Source organism: Penicillium expansum (genome assembly GCF_000769745.1).
Source record: "Penicillium expansum strain MD-8 chromosome Unknown contig359, whole genome shotgun sequence".
NCBI classification, from domain to species: Eukaryota; Fungi; Ascomycota; class Eurotiomycetes; order Eurotiales; family Aspergillaceae; genus Penicillium; species Penicillium expansum.
The window spans coordinates 148,465-164,855 of record NW_015971204.1 but is presented as its reverse complement, the minus strand read 5'-3'; the positions used below and the strand labels follow the sequence as shown (position 1 = coordinate 164,855).

The 16,391-nt window shown below is 47.3% G+C and overlaps 4 protein-coding genes across 4 annotated transcripts; 1 reads left to right on the top strand and 3 right to left on the bottom strand.

The window, feature by feature from the left end:
- Window positions 1–1,208: 1,208 nt before the first annotated feature.
- On the bottom strand, window positions 1,209–2,867 carry PEX2_102470 (serine/threonine protein kinase SAT4; the record flags this gene model as incomplete). The annotated part of the gene is made up of 1 exon (XM_016747517.1): window positions 1,209–2,867. The coding sequence occupies one exon, from the start codon at window positions 2,865–2,867 to the stop codon at window positions 1,209–1,211; it is 1,659 nt and encodes a 552-aa protein (XP_016602065.1).
- Window positions 2,868–7,991: 5,124 nt separating this feature from the next.
- PEX2_102460 (TRAPP subunit BET5) lies at window positions 7,992–8,752 on the bottom strand (the record flags this gene model as incomplete). The annotated part of the gene is made up of 5 exons (XM_016747516.1): window positions 7,992–8,009; window positions 8,075–8,163; window positions 8,230–8,375; window positions 8,461–8,659; window positions 8,716–8,752. The coding sequence occupies 5 exons, from the start codon at window positions 8,750–8,752 to the stop codon at window positions 7,992–7,994; spliced, it is 489 nt and encodes a 162-aa protein (XP_016602064.1).
- Window positions 8,753–9,081: 329 nt separating this feature from the next.
- Window positions 9,082–11,847, top strand: PEX2_102450 (serine/threonine-protein kinase; the record flags this gene model as incomplete). The annotated part of the gene is made up of 6 exons (XM_016747515.1): window positions 9,082–9,185; window positions 9,254–9,323; window positions 9,378–9,527; window positions 9,614–10,408; window positions 10,459–10,596; window positions 10,648–11,847. The coding sequence occupies 6 exons, from the start codon at window positions 9,082–9,084 to the stop codon at window positions 11,845–11,847; spliced, it is 2,457 nt and encodes an 818-aa protein (XP_016602063.1).
- A 1,617-nt stretch (window positions 11,848–13,464) lies between these two features.
- On the bottom strand, window positions 13,465–14,283 carry PEX2_102440 (putative AT DNA binding protein; the record flags this gene model as incomplete). The annotated part of the gene is made up of 1 exon (XM_016747514.1): window positions 13,465–14,283. One exon carries the CDS (start codon window positions 14,281–14,283, stop codon window positions 13,465–13,467), a length of 819 nt encoding a protein of 272 aa, XP_016602062.1.
- Between the last annotated feature and the right edge of the window lie 2,108 nt (window positions 14,284–16,391).

Here is a 16,391-nt window from a genome sequence, read left to right as displayed (position 1 = left end):
GTGAATAATGTGAATAACTAGGCTACGCTAGTCTGAAATATGACACTCGATTGCATCAGACCGCTGGGGCTTCTTGTTTTTTTATCACTAGCGTGTGGAGGATGCATGGATGATTATCGTCGGGAAACCCCTCCAGGTTGGATTATATCACTGATCCTGAAGTGTTGGAAAGATATCGGGGCAAATCTACTGCATCGTGCTGATCATCTCAGTGACACTTGTGGACCTTACATTGGGTCGATAAGCGCCGATCTTCGGATTGATGTCATAGTTTTTGGGGGCTGTAGATTGTGAACAGGTTGAGTAGAAGTGCCTTTTGATTTGTAAGAGGGGAAATAGGATCTGGAGACGAACCTGGTATGCTAGGATAATGAATGTGCACTTTGCTACGTGGAACCAAGTCACATGTAACACAAATTCAAAATGCCTAAGCCATATATACAAAAAGCATCGGTAATATGTACTAGAATCCGACGTCGAAAGTAAAAAAGCCAAAGCAGCAAAAGGTTCAGACAACCTCCAGTGTAGGACATCCCACTGAGGCACCGATTCCTGTGTTCCTGATCCTGTTCCTGTTGCTGTTGCGGGCAGCAGAGCCTCTGCCTACAATCATACTGATAAGGAACCCCAGAACCCAGAACAGAGGACCGGCAACCCAAGTGAGAATATGCCCATGTTCGCCCGATAAAGCTGGGTTCGTCATAGTGGTACAAGGGAAGAAAGTTCAAATGGGTAATTGCCCGCCAACGCCAATAGAACCTTGAAGGTATCTGCCGAAACCCCGTAACGTGAAAAAAAAGACCGGACGAGATGAAACTCCGAAAGATTGTAAAGGAAAACCGTATCAAAAGAAAAGGGTCATGATTCTTCGTTGCATTGACGTTGAAGACATGAGGATCCAGACAAAAAGACAAGCTAAAAGATGGATCGATGTAATAGAGCACAGGCTGAAGAGGCTGCAGGGATACAGTGTGCGCCGGAGCCAACAAACAGGATAAAACGGGGAAAAAGCAAAAAAATAAAAACCTTCGTAAGGGGCCTCCTTCTAATTCAGGAGCATTCAAAGGATAAAAATCAGTAAGCCTCTCCTTGAATGGGTCTATGATAAATAACCACCCTGTGATGCAAATGTGAAAGGATGATTTCAGTCACATCAAACCTTAAGGAGTGGGTGACCTCGACACCTGACAATTTTCGTGTTGAAACGATCAGAACCCTTCCTCGCCAGCCTTGCACAACTTAATTTGGCGCACCCATTCAGATTTGAGGACCTGGGAGGCATTGATGCGGCGAGAAGGATTGGGATCAAGGATGGAGTAGATCACGTTGCGACAACGAGCCTGAGAATTCATAAGTTTTTGCCCTCCAGCCGCAGGAGAGGGATTGGCCGTTCTTACCCGATGCAACGTCTCGATGGGAGCGTATCCATCCTCATGTTTGCGACCGTCTAGGTACCGCTGGTAGAATTCATCTTCATCCTTGCGCGCCACGCGCCAAAGATGCCGACCAGTGCGCATGGCCATGTAGATCACTCCAGTCGCCCAGAGATCAACCGCTCGGGGATCAAATTCCCTCTCGACGTATTCCTCCGGGGCGATATATGGGGCGGAACCGCAGAGTCCGGCGGTCATATGGGCTTCTTTCTCCCAGGCCATACGGAAGCATTCGCCATTACCAAAATCGGTGATCTTGAGTGCACCGTGAGTGGTCAAGAGCAAATTTTCGGGTTTAAGGTCGCGGTGTGCGACACCCATTTCGTGCATATACTCAACACCCCGCATCAACTGCTTGAAAAAGCAATCGGCCTCGGCCACTTCCAACTTGCCGGCAGCAAGGACCAGTGTGTACAGATCACCACCAGCGCAGTATTCCATAACTTCACAGTAATCTCCCTTGGCATCTTGCAAGAGGTCCAAAGTGTGAATGACATTCGGGTGACGAAGTGACGATGAGATACAAAATTCAGAAGTCAGTCGTTTTTGATACTTCTTGGTCGTTTCTTGGGGCCGGCGGCGGAACTCCTTGACAGCATACAGCTGTTCACACTTGGAATCTTGAGGGTCGACCTTGTGCGAGATGCGTACGATACCGAACGCACCACGGCCCACGATCTCCTGGCACTTTCCGTACTTGTCGACCAGAGAAGCAGTGGCGTTAGGGCCGCCCTTCTTATCAGCAGCCACTTTATCACGCTCCGTCTTGAACTGATCAATCCAGGTCGACATCAGCGACAGCTGTTGCTCATCCACCTGGTCGTCCTTTTTCCGGCCACCCATCATATCCCGCAATAGATCGGTAAGCTTCTCTTGCCGTCTAGCACTTCTGAGGTTATGTGAGTGGTTGCCGAGAGCTTCCGTTAGAACCTCGAATCGCTTGTGAGCTGAAGCTCCATCTTTTGTCTTTTTATCATCCATCTTCTTCTTGTCGTGTTTTTCCACGGGTTCGCTCTTGAGTGACGGGTTTCGTGACGGTGTTCGAGAATTTTCTCCTCTTGAGGGAGGTCTAGAAGGAGGTCTTGAAGCGGGTCGAGATGATGACTTCGAGGTCCTGCCGTTGAGAGGCTGGATACTTTCCAGGCTACTGTCGGATAGGTCACGAGGAACTTCGTTATGCTCTCTGGTTGGTGTATTTTTCCCCGTGCTGGAGAACATGCGTGTGAGGCGAGCGGCCATGGTGGCTTTAGTCGGTTTACCTGCGGGAGACAATGCCGGAGCAGGGAGAGCGTCTCCGTTTGCGTGGGCGACTAGATTCATGCCCGCAAGGGCGCGTGCTACCGAAGCATCTCCATCCGGATGTTCATACGAGTGTTGTGAAGCTGCGGCTGAAGAGACTGCGGAAGGCACAGGTGAAGGGGAAGGTGGAGTCATGTGCGGTGGATCGACAGGTGAAGATTGGAAGAATGAGGGTTGGAACGTAAAAATTTCCGTCCCCAGATTGGAAGACGAGCGTCTACAGCTCGCACGAAGCTGCGGCGGATCGAGACGGTCTTAATGGTAAGGATAAAGAGAAGTGAGAGGAGCGAGGCGAGAAAGAGAAAAAAAAAAGTAGGCCGAATTGATGGCCTGAGGCAACACGGGCAAAGGGTGACGACACAAAGAAATACGGAAATATTGGAAGTACCGCACACCAAAATGATGCCCTCTGGCAAGAGAGGAGGCCCCTGGGGTATATAGACAATCGATAAAAGAGAGAGAAAGAAAGAATTTATAAAGTAAGAGAAGCAAGTGGGAAATAAGTGGGATAAATTTGGCGATGTTAGAGAACTTGAAATACCAGGAGGAAATCCTCGTATGGTAATATATATATATTACAGGTTACATCTCACATATTACATAGTTTAACCCATTAAAAATTATAAAATTCATAAGAAAAGTAAAAAAGAAAATTGAAAATTGAAAATTGAAATAACTCCATATCGAGAGAAGGGGGGAAATGTGGGCACTGCAACGGTACAGGTTACCCTCGAAGATTATTAATGCTTGTAAATGATGTCCACCTGGTGTCCGCGGGCTCCAGAGCTCTCCAGGGTGTTTCTACCGATTCTGGTTTTGACCTATAGGGCTACATACTGCATACGGCGACTCCGGCGCTGTGAGACCTGTAAGGTCTAAATACATTTAGGGCTATATCCATGTACTCCGTACTCCCTGCCTAGAGCCGATGTTGTATGTTGTAGTTATATTTTAGTACCAACATTCTTTAATTAAAAAGTGGCGCATGTACATTTTCATAGTCCGGAGTACGGAGTACGGGTAGACCAGATGGAAAGGATTCCCGAGGTCTGTTCCGATGCTTTATAATATTTTTTTTTTTGGTGAGAGATTTAATGGTAATGAATTATTAGAGAGTACCATAAGTAATAAAAAGTAAAACATACAGGTTTTTTTCAACCCTGGAACTGGGTCTCTAGTCTCTCTTTTGTGGTAAAGTACATGTATTATTTGGTCTTTACTAGTATTAATGACGTTGGTTGAAGTGACGTCTTTGCATATACGATCTAAGTATCCTGCTATATACGGAGTATACGGAGTATACCTAGCTATTATAAATGTACATACCCTAGAAGATTCGGATATTGGAAAATACAGAGAGCTCTGATAGTTCCGCCACCACATCAAAAGAGTGAGGCTGTGCAGTCTGCACAACGAAGCCCAGTCATGATTCGATCAGGCCCCGCACCAAGCCAACGCGCTGGGTGCACTGTGTGGCGGTTGTCATCCCGAGGCCCTGTGGACTTCCGATGTATGAAGTTGAGGGGTACCTCTCCGAAAGCTACCTAGGTATCCATTAGGATCCATTCATCCGATGTGATTGGGGTATTCTGTTGATCTCTTAGCCGGAATAATGTGCACATTTCAGACGTGCTTTGTTACTCTATATGGTAAGTGGGGGATTATCATTTGTATCATTTGTACATGGGCATATACAACATAGGAAGATCAGACCATTCCTCTTACTACATGTACTTACAACAGAACTAACTAAATTGACATAGTATATCATCCGGGTCATGAAACCCTGCTAAATCAAATGCAGAAAAGTGCCAAGTTCCCCCCCCCCTCCAGGGACACACTGTCCTCGTTAATTGTAAATCCTAAATCCCATTTAAACCAATTGTCAGATTCTTCCGTTTATACCCGTGCTCACTCGCTACTACCAACATTCAGCTGGTCAACTCGATCATCCCTAAAGCGAAACCCCCAATTTCTGGACAGTAATTCCTGCCGGTGATTACTAGATGATCGTTGCTACGTAATAATAGTCGGTCAATCATGCACATCTCTCTATCGGGGTCATGGGAACCGCGTGGGGTCTCTGTGCAACGAAGTCCCCCGCAGCGATGTACAACGTACATGATGCTCTAGTACGTTATAGGGGAATACCGTGGAGGCTAAGAGAAGATTTCCGCTATCTAGCGTCATTCGGAAAAATGACGGCATTTGGGATAGACAAGGTGGTGCAGGTTGACTAAGACTGAGTTGTTCAATTGAAAAGTATTGGATAGAATATATCACTCTTTCTTGGCCCTATCACATCTGCAGGGGAATATATCGAGCCTTATTACTCCGTACTACTTTGGAATATATGGAGTAGAATATGGAATGTTCACCGTCTATTCGGATCCTGGTGTGTCTGTGTGGTGGGGGGGAATTCTTGACACCTAGTGTTCAGGATTTCCATACTAGCATGAGCTTCGCGCTGAACCCGGGCTTTGTTTCCGAGCTAGTACAGGGTGGTGACTAGCGGTATACTCAATAATATTATTCAATGCTGATTTTACCCCGGATTACTGTTGATTTCCGAATAAGCCCGCTAGTATTGACCTCGGGTACACAGTAAGAATAATAAAAAAAGATATCTACTGTACGGAGTAGAGGAACAATAAAGCTGAAAATAACAAGTCAATCTCACATGTAATGCAAAAACAGCATTTCCACTTTCTCTCACACAAGCTTCCGTATCCAAAACTAACGACTACGAGGGATTTTCACTCGCCAATCACAGCCCTAAAAGGAACCCATCTTAATTTCCCACAGCACAAATTCATTATGCACCATGTACAATAGACAAATGTACCAATCATTTCTATATCAATGTTAACTATGTTGTATATGCCTACACCGAGGCAAGTACTTCTACAACACACAGTTCAATACTACCCCTCTTCACCCCAAATTCCAATTCAGTCCATTTACAACCGTACAACGTAGATAACTATGCTTATAAGATACGCCAATTGTACAGGTGTTTAATTACTTCGACTCTGGCTTTGATCTCTTTTTTAGGCTTTTTTTAAAAGTGGTTGGTCCCTATATCCGGAACAAAGGGGAAGAGGAATAAAATGGATCCAACAAATCATAAAATCCAAGTTCATTGTAGGCTGAAAATGTACATATCTAGCTTCATAGGATTCGTTCGGATTGAAACTCCCTCTCAAGTACGGTACTTTGCCCCATAGCCCCCCGTGTTGGTGTTTCGTGGACCACTTTCATGACCCTGGAGTTCAATCGCTTTTGATAGCCAGCAATATACACAACTACTCTATATAGTAACAAACTTCCATGCTAAATGCTTCCATAATTAAACTTTATATGTACCCTGTTGTCCTTGATTTCCTTCCTTTCCCTTTAAGCTTATCTCGAAAATAGAACCGATTAGGGCTAGCTATTCACAAGTCCTTTTGCAACAAAAACATAATTCAACCAGACCTCCGCCGTGACCACTTTCTCTGAGCCAATGCAGAAGCCATATAATAATCCGTTATCCAATCTCCTGAGTTACCATTACACATATTTATGATAGCGGCAGAGGCCTCCTACAGCAAGTCCAACCCTCCATCAGAGTATTCAGACACGCTGATTCGGTTCGAATCACTATTATGCATGCGTATACGAACCTTGGGGCGCGGTCAAGGCCAACAGAAGAGGATCGACTGCATCATGGCATAGTTGGTGGCAGATATTTGGTAAAGCGAAGATCTTGGGGATCACACCTACCCAACAAAGCCCATATTCAAGGAGAACGGGGGTTAAGTCAGTTCATAGGAACCCTCCGTTACTTCACATGTTTACTTAAAAGTGTAAAACAACCATAAAGCCAGTCAACACCGGCTGCAACCCAAATTCCGATACAAGCCGGGGCATGCTTGACCGCCAGTCCGTGGTTGCAGGAAGACACACACAGCCGTGAAGTTATAGGATTGGTCGGCTTTGTATTACGACACCTATCTGACGTTGCTGAATGGTCCAAGCTTGAGATAAGCTGTGGCATTATACTGTTTTATTATCTGGGCGTGCATGCATGTGCCTGTAGGTATGCACTAGTAACTACTCGATATATTTCCAGTGGGCATATGCGCTACGGAGCAAAAGAGCTCGGGTGGGTGGGAGGGGCTGAGCTTCTCTATCGTTAGCATCTGTTATCCCGCTGTGGATGTACGTTGTGGTAAACCTGTATGTGTGGACGTCTGTGCTTTAGCCAAGTCATGCATGATGCAGGATGGGGACGATCTGACCTGAAGCTGAGAGCTGTCTGTGGGTATCTGGGTTTTCAGCGTTGCGATGTGCATTGAGCTTTGCTTTTTCTTTATGTAGTAGGCAGAAAAAGCAATTCTAAGATCTAATTATTGTCGTATGATCTATCTTCTCACTTGATTCTCGAGTCTACACTTATCGGCTTGTCGGGTTGGTACCTCTATGCAAAAGCAGACGCACGAGTCACACTGGGCGGGTTGGGAATGCTGGCTCTTGGCAGTGCTGCTTGGCTATTAGCTGCTCGGATTAAGAGTGTGGTTAGCGCTCTAGACCCGGATCTAGTTTGTATTTTTTTTATAGCGTTGTTGGTGGCTGCGGCATTTATTTTGCTTTATACGACCAATACCCCAGGTTTACTAGGACCAGGCATTTTCAAAGGCCGGGAATTTGATATTGCACCTATAGTGAGACAGTTCACATGGATATTGCGTTATACCAGCGGTAATCAATTCTTCCGACTCTCCCCGAACACCAGTAACAAATAGCTCTGTTCAGTGTTCCTGTTGATAGCACCTAATATGATGAAGCCGAGCTATTTGCGGGCCGGCCCCCGGGACACTCCGCACCGTAATTTCCCCGGCGTACAGCGTACTAGCGGCGCTGGGAATGCCACGTGGGAAGGAAACGGGTCTTATTGAATGGCAGCCACACATGAAAAGGCGGTATGAATAACCCTGGCGTGCTTGGCTGTGATGCTGTGTCCCGGTGATCTCGTTTCTCACCAAATTTGCTGTAGCATGCAGGTGCCCGTAGAACAGTGTGCTTGATAACGGGCGAGTCCGCTGCGGTGTGCGCTCGATTGCATTTATGCTGATCTCACGCCTTTGAGATACCTGATTTGTATATGCTAGCCTCGATAGGTACCAGCGGTGAGACCCTGTCGCTTTTTCCTTCCTTCACATGGGCTTGCTCACGCGAACTGACCTCCAGATTCCGTGAGGGATATCCAGTTCGATATCATGACAGGACTCGAGTCTGCTACCAGATCAGAACACACATCAACAACTAATGGCATTATGCCAAAACTAAAATGCACGTACCACAAACTGCTCTAATGACTCCTCGAATAGCTCGTTGTTCACGCCTACACCGCCAGGATGCTCGGTCGGAGAAAGGGGGTTCTTGACCACTAAACAGACCCAACAGAATTAGCACTGCCCAAGCCTGCCAAAAGAAACCAACGAAGCGCACGAACCGTATTCCACAAACAGATTAATATAGATCTGTTGTAGCGCGATGCGCATGCTAGGACTCTTGAGGTCCGTCAGCATGACGAACTTGGTATTCGTCGGTGTCTCGTAGTAATGAAGCTTGTACTGGCTGGTAGTGAATGACACAAAGCTAGTTGGTGTTAGCATCGGCTTCGCCTGTACATCCAAAAGCCAGCAAGTAGGTCCTGTCTAGTTTGCTTCGGGGGCAGTCTTACTTGTCATCTTCGCCTCCTAGCTTGCGTACCATATTCCGCAGCGAGAATACCGTACCGAAGACTAGCTTCGAATCATCATCTGTCGATCGCACTGTCTGGCCGAGACCGGTCGGTGCTGCACCGGAGACTGTGTCAGACCGGGACTTCCCCACGATGGAGGTCGGGCGCGGAAGCCAACGGCGCTTGTAGATGCATTCCGCTGGATGGCAGTTAGTATATGAAGATGATTCAATTATGCAATAGGAAAATGCTCACCGTGCCGATCAAAGATGTAGAACGAGTAGACGACCATTGTATTGTGTATGTGACCTGAAACAAGTTGTTGTTGATGTTCAGGGGAGTTCCGAGGCTGACCAGGCGGTGAAATTAGTTCCCGTATCGATAACAAAGGCCCATATCAAAAAGGAGCTGCCTAGAATTTCCTCGGGGGTTCCGATTCGACTGGATTTTCCTTTAATTATACAAAAGGCTTAGTACCATTTATTCTATCCGCTTTGCAATCCTTGCAGAGCGTGGCCTCGTAAGGCTGACAGCCCGCATCTCACGTTATCAAATCCCCCGCTCGAACTTTCTCATTACCCCACACATCTCTCACCAGCACTTGGTGGTCAGTGTATTTCAATGGATGGGAATGTGATAACCCCTATGTCGGATCTATCTACAGAGCCCTCTACCGCCTCACTGGAGGGCATGAACGATGTGCGGCCCCAGGCGAGCAGAGTTGCGTGAGTTTCACTATAAAACATTTTTTGCTAAGTATGATGTATCATGCTGACGCCCAATATTGAAATAGTTCTTCTGCATCCTATGACAGTACTGGGAGACACCGACGACGGAACCCAAGAGCAAGGCGTCCGGTGAAGGTCGGTCTCTCAATGCCGTTGTGACAGCTTCGGAGAACTGATACCGCGGACTAGGAAACACTGGACGCCCGCTCCGAGTATTATACGAGTCAAGACGACGGTACTGCGGAACATCGTATCAACCAATATGTGATCAAACAGGAGATCGGACGTGGGTCGTTTGGGGCTGTCCATCTGGCTGCAGATCAGTTTGGCAATGAATATGTATGAGCACGAACCTACGGGATATGAGCCTGGTCAGCATGGAAAATGGATATGCTAACTGGCAGATAAACTATCTGTAAATCCAGGCAGTCAAGGAATTCTCCAAATCCAGACTAAGGAAACGTGCGCAGTCGCATTTACTCCGAAGACCGCGAGGTCCGAGTCGGCCAGGATCAGATTTCAACTCGCCGCTACATCGGCATCCTTCCGGTGACGATATTGAGACAGCAAAGAACCCTTTATATCTGATTAAGGAGGAAATCGCAATCATGAAGAAACTGAACCATAACAATCTAGTGTCACTGATCGAGGTCTTGGACGATCCGACTGAGGACTCGTTGTATATGGTGATGGAAATGTGCAAGAAGGGCGTTGTTATGAAGGTCGGGCTGGAAGAGAAAGCAGATCCGTATGATGATGAGCAATGTCGATGTTGGTTTCGTGATCTGATCTTGGGAATCGAGTATCTACATTCACAGGGCATTGTCCATCGAGATATAAAGCCGGACAACTGTCTGGTGACCAACGACGACATGCTGAAAGTGGTCGACTTTGGTGTATCGGAGATGTTCGAAAAAGATTCAAATATGTTCACTGGCAAGTCAGCCGGGTCACCAGCATTTCTCCCGCCAGAGCTGTGCGTGGTCAAACATGGCATTGTATCCGGAAGAGCGACGGATATCTGGTCCATGGGGGTAACTCTATATTGTCTGCGATATGGAAGGCTGCCATTCGAGAAGCAGAGCATCTTCGAGCTGTATGATAGTATCAGAGGAGATCCGCTGGTCTACGAAGAAGAGTCAGATGAATCATTCAAAGATCTGATAGGACGGATTCTGGAGAAAGATCCAGAGAAACGCATCGACATGTTTGGTTTACGAGTGAGTCAATCGCAATTACAATGCTTGCCAATGCTGACCAGATACAAAAGGAACACCCCTGGGTAACAAAGAACGGGACTGATCCTTTGCTGTCATTTGAGGAGAACACGTCGCAACTCATTGAGCCGCCGACAGAGGAGGAGATGAACTCGGCCATTACAACAAACATGGGACATCTTATGACTGTGGTATGTTACCATTCCTCGTTCTAGTAGGATATTCATTAACAAATCCCGCAGATGAAAGCCGTCAAGAAGTTCAAGCGACTAACAGATCCCACCAAAGCACAATCCCCCATTCAAAGTATGTTTGGTCAGAGCATTTTGGGCGGAGACCACGATGCCTACCTTGTCGAGCCACCAATGGAAATGGACCCAGACGAACCCTTCCCAGAAGTGGGAGCGGCTCCACAAACACACGACGCTCATGGCTTGCGCGCAGGTTTGCGCAAGGGCTTCGGCCGGCGCCCTTTTGCCGGGCTCCGAGACGATTCTGGAGTTCTCGGGTCTAGCGATTCAGCCAGCTTTTCATCTCGGCCCGAGCACAGCCCTAGCAGCAGCAAAAGACCCAGCGGTGTGTTCGAGCCTGAGCGAAAAGACTCCGGCTCCGTCCGCAGCTGGGGGTCCCCGGCTCAACCGGATATTGGCCACGAAGCTCAACCCCACTCTCAATCGGCATCACCTCGGATCCCCCTCTCGCGAGCAAGCTCGGGTAGAACCAAGCGCAGCCTGGAGGGGACGAGAGGCCATGCACGTGATCCGTTGGAGGAGGAGTTTCCCTACCTCTTCATTGGACCATCTACATATAACGGCTCCTCGCAGCAGGAACCCATGGAAATCAGTGACGAGCCGGCGTCTATCTTCCAAGAGCCGGAACATTCTGACCAGATGGAGGACGATGAGTCGGTACAGTTCGTTAGTGAATCGCCCGGCGCTGCAGATTTCAATATCTACGAGACGGCGTACAGGATGGAACTCGACCGCATCAAGCACAGCCAGAAAGACCGCGACACTGGCCCGAAGGTGTACCTGACTCGTCTTATCGAGAAAAATAGCGCTGAAATAACGAAATTAGCCAAAGAGAAGGAGTTGGATCTTCAAATTGGGAATAAATCCACTCCTTCTTCTCTGTCGAGAGCACCCTCAGGCTTCGGATTTGCGGTCAATGCGCTGCGCTCGCAGATGCTGCAGAAAAGGCAGGCTGAGGAGTCGGAGGAGCAGGGCGGTGATACAAGTAGAGATGCAGATTCCTCCCAGAACCACGACTCTCACCCTCATCCTCCGAAACGCCTGTCGCTTTCATCCCAATCTATACCAGAGCCTGAACCATCGTCTCTAGAGGCAACGGGCGTGTCGTCTACGGAGGGGAGCGGTGCTTCCCAGGCACAGCTACGGCGAATTCTTGATCGAGTTCGTGGAAAGTCTGGTAATGCAGAGTGATGGACTAGAGAGAAAGTGTTATTTGGATATAATGGTGTGAAGATTGGGTTCTTTGTGTAGGTATAGCATTTCATTCAAGGCGTCGAAGAGCTAGTTTCTTTGTCCAAGCATTTCATTTTTACCCATACATGAACTGGCAGTCTTCTTTGAAGAGAGTACTTGCCGCTTGCAATCCTTCTTGTGGCGTATTTGATGGACGTATATGACCTGTGGAATCCCAACAAATCCCGGAATTTATGGGTTTGAGCTTGCATGGTCATCACCCAATGCTGGAAAAGTAGCCAAAAAATAAAAAAAATAAAAAAGTTATCGCCCGTAGGCGATCCGGCAACTTGAGATCAAACGGCACTCAAGCTGAAGATGGACGGGATCCAAGGTAGCGGTGCGCCAATCGTCGCCAACGACAACCGCTAGGCCAATTGCCCGTCCATCTATTTATACATGTAGGGCAGTCCCATTTCTCATACGAAAACACAGATTCAACCACCTTCTCCTTGAGATATTCGACAGCAAGTCTAAACTATGTAGGGATACAGCTCCGAGATGCGCTGTACATTAGCAAACGCCATGTCCAACTTGCATGTAAAGAAAGAAAGAAGAACGGGGACCAAAATGATATGCGTGAGATTAGATACTCTCAATTCATTATTAACTAGAGCAAAGAATGTGGGACACCACCGTATAAGGAGAGTCGAGGTAGAAGAGAACAAACAGAGAAGCCAAAAGCCAAAATTCAGAACGGGAACCAGAATATCATCAAATCTCAAAGTGTAGTAGGATAAAATACAAGGTAAACTGGCCTTAAACAAGGGAATTGAAAGGCTCAAAGAACCACCATCGCCATGTAGCAATAGACATAATGCATCATCATCATCATGAAATGCATAGCACGCTAGACATTGGGCTGGGCTGGAGAGAAAGAAAAAGTATAACAGCGAGACAGAAAAAAGAGAGATGCTAGACATGGAGGGCATCAATTGGCATGAACGTCTTGTCTTGTCTTGTCTTGTATCGTGGGGCTTGAAGTAGGCTTCACAATATTGAGATTGTGTGTTTGCCTAGGAGACGAGTGGGAAGCAGGAGCAAAAGGAGAGCAGTGGAATGACTCGCTTGCTTGAATTGGGGGCGCAATGGTGTGAAGATTCAACCATATAAAAATCGAATATCAAGAATGTGAAGGCCGTTATCTTCATGGAACGTGGGGTAACTCGTAGACATATCAATGGATGTATGAAGGTCACTGTCACAAAGAGAGAAGGAAAGTAAAAGAATTTCCCATGCCGTGGCCTATCTGACCTTAGATATAATACCTAGGTAGGCAGATACACGGGCATAAAATGAGAGTTTAGGTCGGCATGGGGTGTTGAATTGTCGAAGAGGGAAAGTCGGAGGTGTTGAAAGGGGTCGCTTGAAGAGCTTGGAGAAAAACCGCGCACAATAAACACAACACGAGAACGCTGTCTATTGTTCATCAATGGCTTGATCATTCATTCATGGCGCTTGGGCCTCAAAAAACAAAGGCTGAAATCGAAGTCGAAGGTATAGTCGAGACTGGGGTCGAAATGAAAATGAAAATGAAAACAACGATATAAAAAAAGAAACTATCAATATCAATGGTCATCTTGGAGGTTTCTCGGCTGGTGTCGTGCTCATTCGTCCTTCCGAGTACGGTCCTGGTGGCTGGTCAGGTCGACTAGTGACCGAGTCGCCCCGACTACCGTCTGGCGGGGAGTACCGATCTGCTGCGAAAGTGTAGGGCCGCTCGGCTGGGTTGCTCCGTCTAGGGAACGCGTCTGGAGGGCCTAATTGCAAGGCGTGTGGTGAAGGGAGGGGATGGCCCATTTCCGTTGGTCGGGGAAGTTCGCGCATGTTGGTGCCCATGCCATGGACTGGCATATCGCGGCGCTCGTCCGTTAGCGCGGGACCGGGACCAGGTGGCGGAACTGCAGAGCGCATGGTTGAAGTGTCGTAGAGCATTGCGCTTGGGCCTGGCTTGGGTCCGTGGAATGGTTGAGGCGCCGGCGCGAATGGTGTAGACAATGGGCCTGCCGCGGGGCTGGTCGGCGAAGTTGGGACTTTGAGTCTGCCAGACCCTGACCGTCGAGGGGCTGGGTAAGTTTCACCACGAGCCTCGGCTAGGAGCTTGCGTCGCTCGGTCTCTGCTTTGCTTGGGCGTCCTCGTTTACGGGGTGGTTCGCCGGGGCCGATATCTAGTCGTGGGGAGAGCTGGGCTGATGCTCCGCTTTCGCTGCTGTAGGATGCGGTACTCGCTGGTGGCCTTGGCTGGATTGCACGAGGGATTGGCTTGTTGGAAGGATATAATGGTCGTTTGCGCATAGCGCTAGGGTCCATTGGGGCTGGCGGGCCGGTCATATCGGATCGCGGTGGAAACGGAACCACTGGATGTGTTGAAGTGTGCGTAGACTGCTGAACCATATTGTGATAGGCCGCTTTGCACGAGCTGAGTGAACGGCCTTGACCGGGGCAGGTGTTAGCGCCATGTTGATATTGATCCGCAAAGCCGTTTTTCTTTTTTCTCTTTTTCTTTGGCCGGCAATTGGACGATAATACCTTGAGGAAGGGGAATATGCTCCCAACTTGGAGTTATCCCATATTCTTTAATCATGCGTACTAGATAGCCGGAAGGAAATTCAGCTTTCTTGAGGATCTCGGTGAGCAGAGTGTACTGGTTGTTGGTTAGCATCAAATACACATCCAGCCAAAGAATCTCCCCATACCTTGTCCTCCTCGGTCCATGGCCTATCAGATGGATTTGACATATCCAGACCATGGAAGCGGATTATAGCCGACTTCCCTTTCCCTCCGAAAAGAAAAGAAATATAAAGTGAAAGAAAGAAAGAAAGTAATCAAAAAACCCCAAAAACAAAGAAAGCCTCCCAGATTAAGATCCCGGAAAAGGACAGCGAACGGCAGTCGTCAGGGTCGTGATACACAATTCAGATCAATTGATCTCTTATTTATGTCCGAGAGGAAAAGCGAAGAGAGTGAGAGAGAAAGGATTAAAAAAAAATCAATCAAAAGGCACGCGCCAGCAGAGAACGAGAGGAGGTCTCTTATGTCCCCATATCCTCCCACGCGGAGACGAAACAAAAGGGATGACAGAGGAAAACGAGTGATCTGACAATTGAAGGCTTTCTAGCCAAAGAAAATGAAAAAGGTGCAGTAAAACCAAACTCCATTCAAAATCCCTTATTATTTTTTTTCTGGGATTTTTTGCAGGAGGATTTTCTGGCCAAACGGACTTGAGCAGCCGGGATCGCGCAGGAGACCAGCGTTCGGGAGGAAAGCTGCAGGGTCGATGCTTTCTGGAGAGTATTACAGTACAGGTTAGAGGAATATGGTAAAGTACCAAGCATACCAGGTGAATCAAGAGAAATGGGCGTTTCAGCCGGAACAAAGTTTCATATGTTTTCCAGAAGAGTCGAAGAACGAAAAAGAGCAAAATTACCACTAAGAAGACCGGGAAGCGGGGAGACTGGATTTCTGATTCCTCCGAAAGTACAATCGAGGGGTTGAGTTGAGTGGGGGCTGCATTGCATCGAACGGATGGGGAGGTCTTTTGCATATGGTATGGTCATTTGGGGGAGGGGATGGTAATGCCTAGGCAATATATGTTGTATAAAATAGGCTTAGATTCAGCCGACTTGCATCGTTGGTTCGGGAAACGGTTGGCCCTGGCAGTTCCAGAACCAAGGGACAGTTGAGGAAGCGTTATTTCTTGTTTTCTTTTTGGGGGCATTTTAGTGCATGATTTTGGTTTCGTCGTGTCTTTTTCCGGTAAACAGTGGGAATCATGGAGCTGAGAGTGGATTTTGATAGGTAAAAACATTGGCCCGGGGCGTTGGAACGCCAAAGGAAAAATGATTTTGTTTGAAGCTAGCTTCAGGGGCGGTTAGAGTGGGCGATCGTACAGGAAAGAAAAAAAGCGCGTCTGTCATGCAGCGGGTGGTTCTGATGAAAATGGGTCAGGACGATTGGCAGAGACGAGCCGAGTGGAGAGGGGGACTCCGCCGAGGTGCAGCCATGAGGTTCAAGTTTGTAAAATACGAGTAATTCAATCAGGGGAGGGGGGGATGATGAAGATCATGAATGAGAGGAAAGAAGAAAGAAGAGAAAGAAGTGAAGTTGAAGTTGAAGTAGGGGGATGACATAGGAATTATAGCCTGAGGCATATATAACTAACCACATAGATCATATATCTATCATATTGTATTATTGTACTCCGTAGTATTGTATTATTTGTTTATTCTAAAATCAGTGTATTAAATAACATAAATAAAACATAAATAATGTAAATAATGTAAATAATGTAAATAAATAACTAATCTCAGAGTATACAAGTTTCAAACGCACAGACTCTTCCACGTTGACGAACAACACATGCAGACGCGCTTTTTCCTGCTTTCTCCTCCAATCGATTTTCTGTCTCTCCTGAGCTTTCACAATGTACGGAGTACACATGCAATTCTGACCTTTCCCCTTTTCAGGTCTTTCGGTCACCATTTTCAACTATATCACTTCTA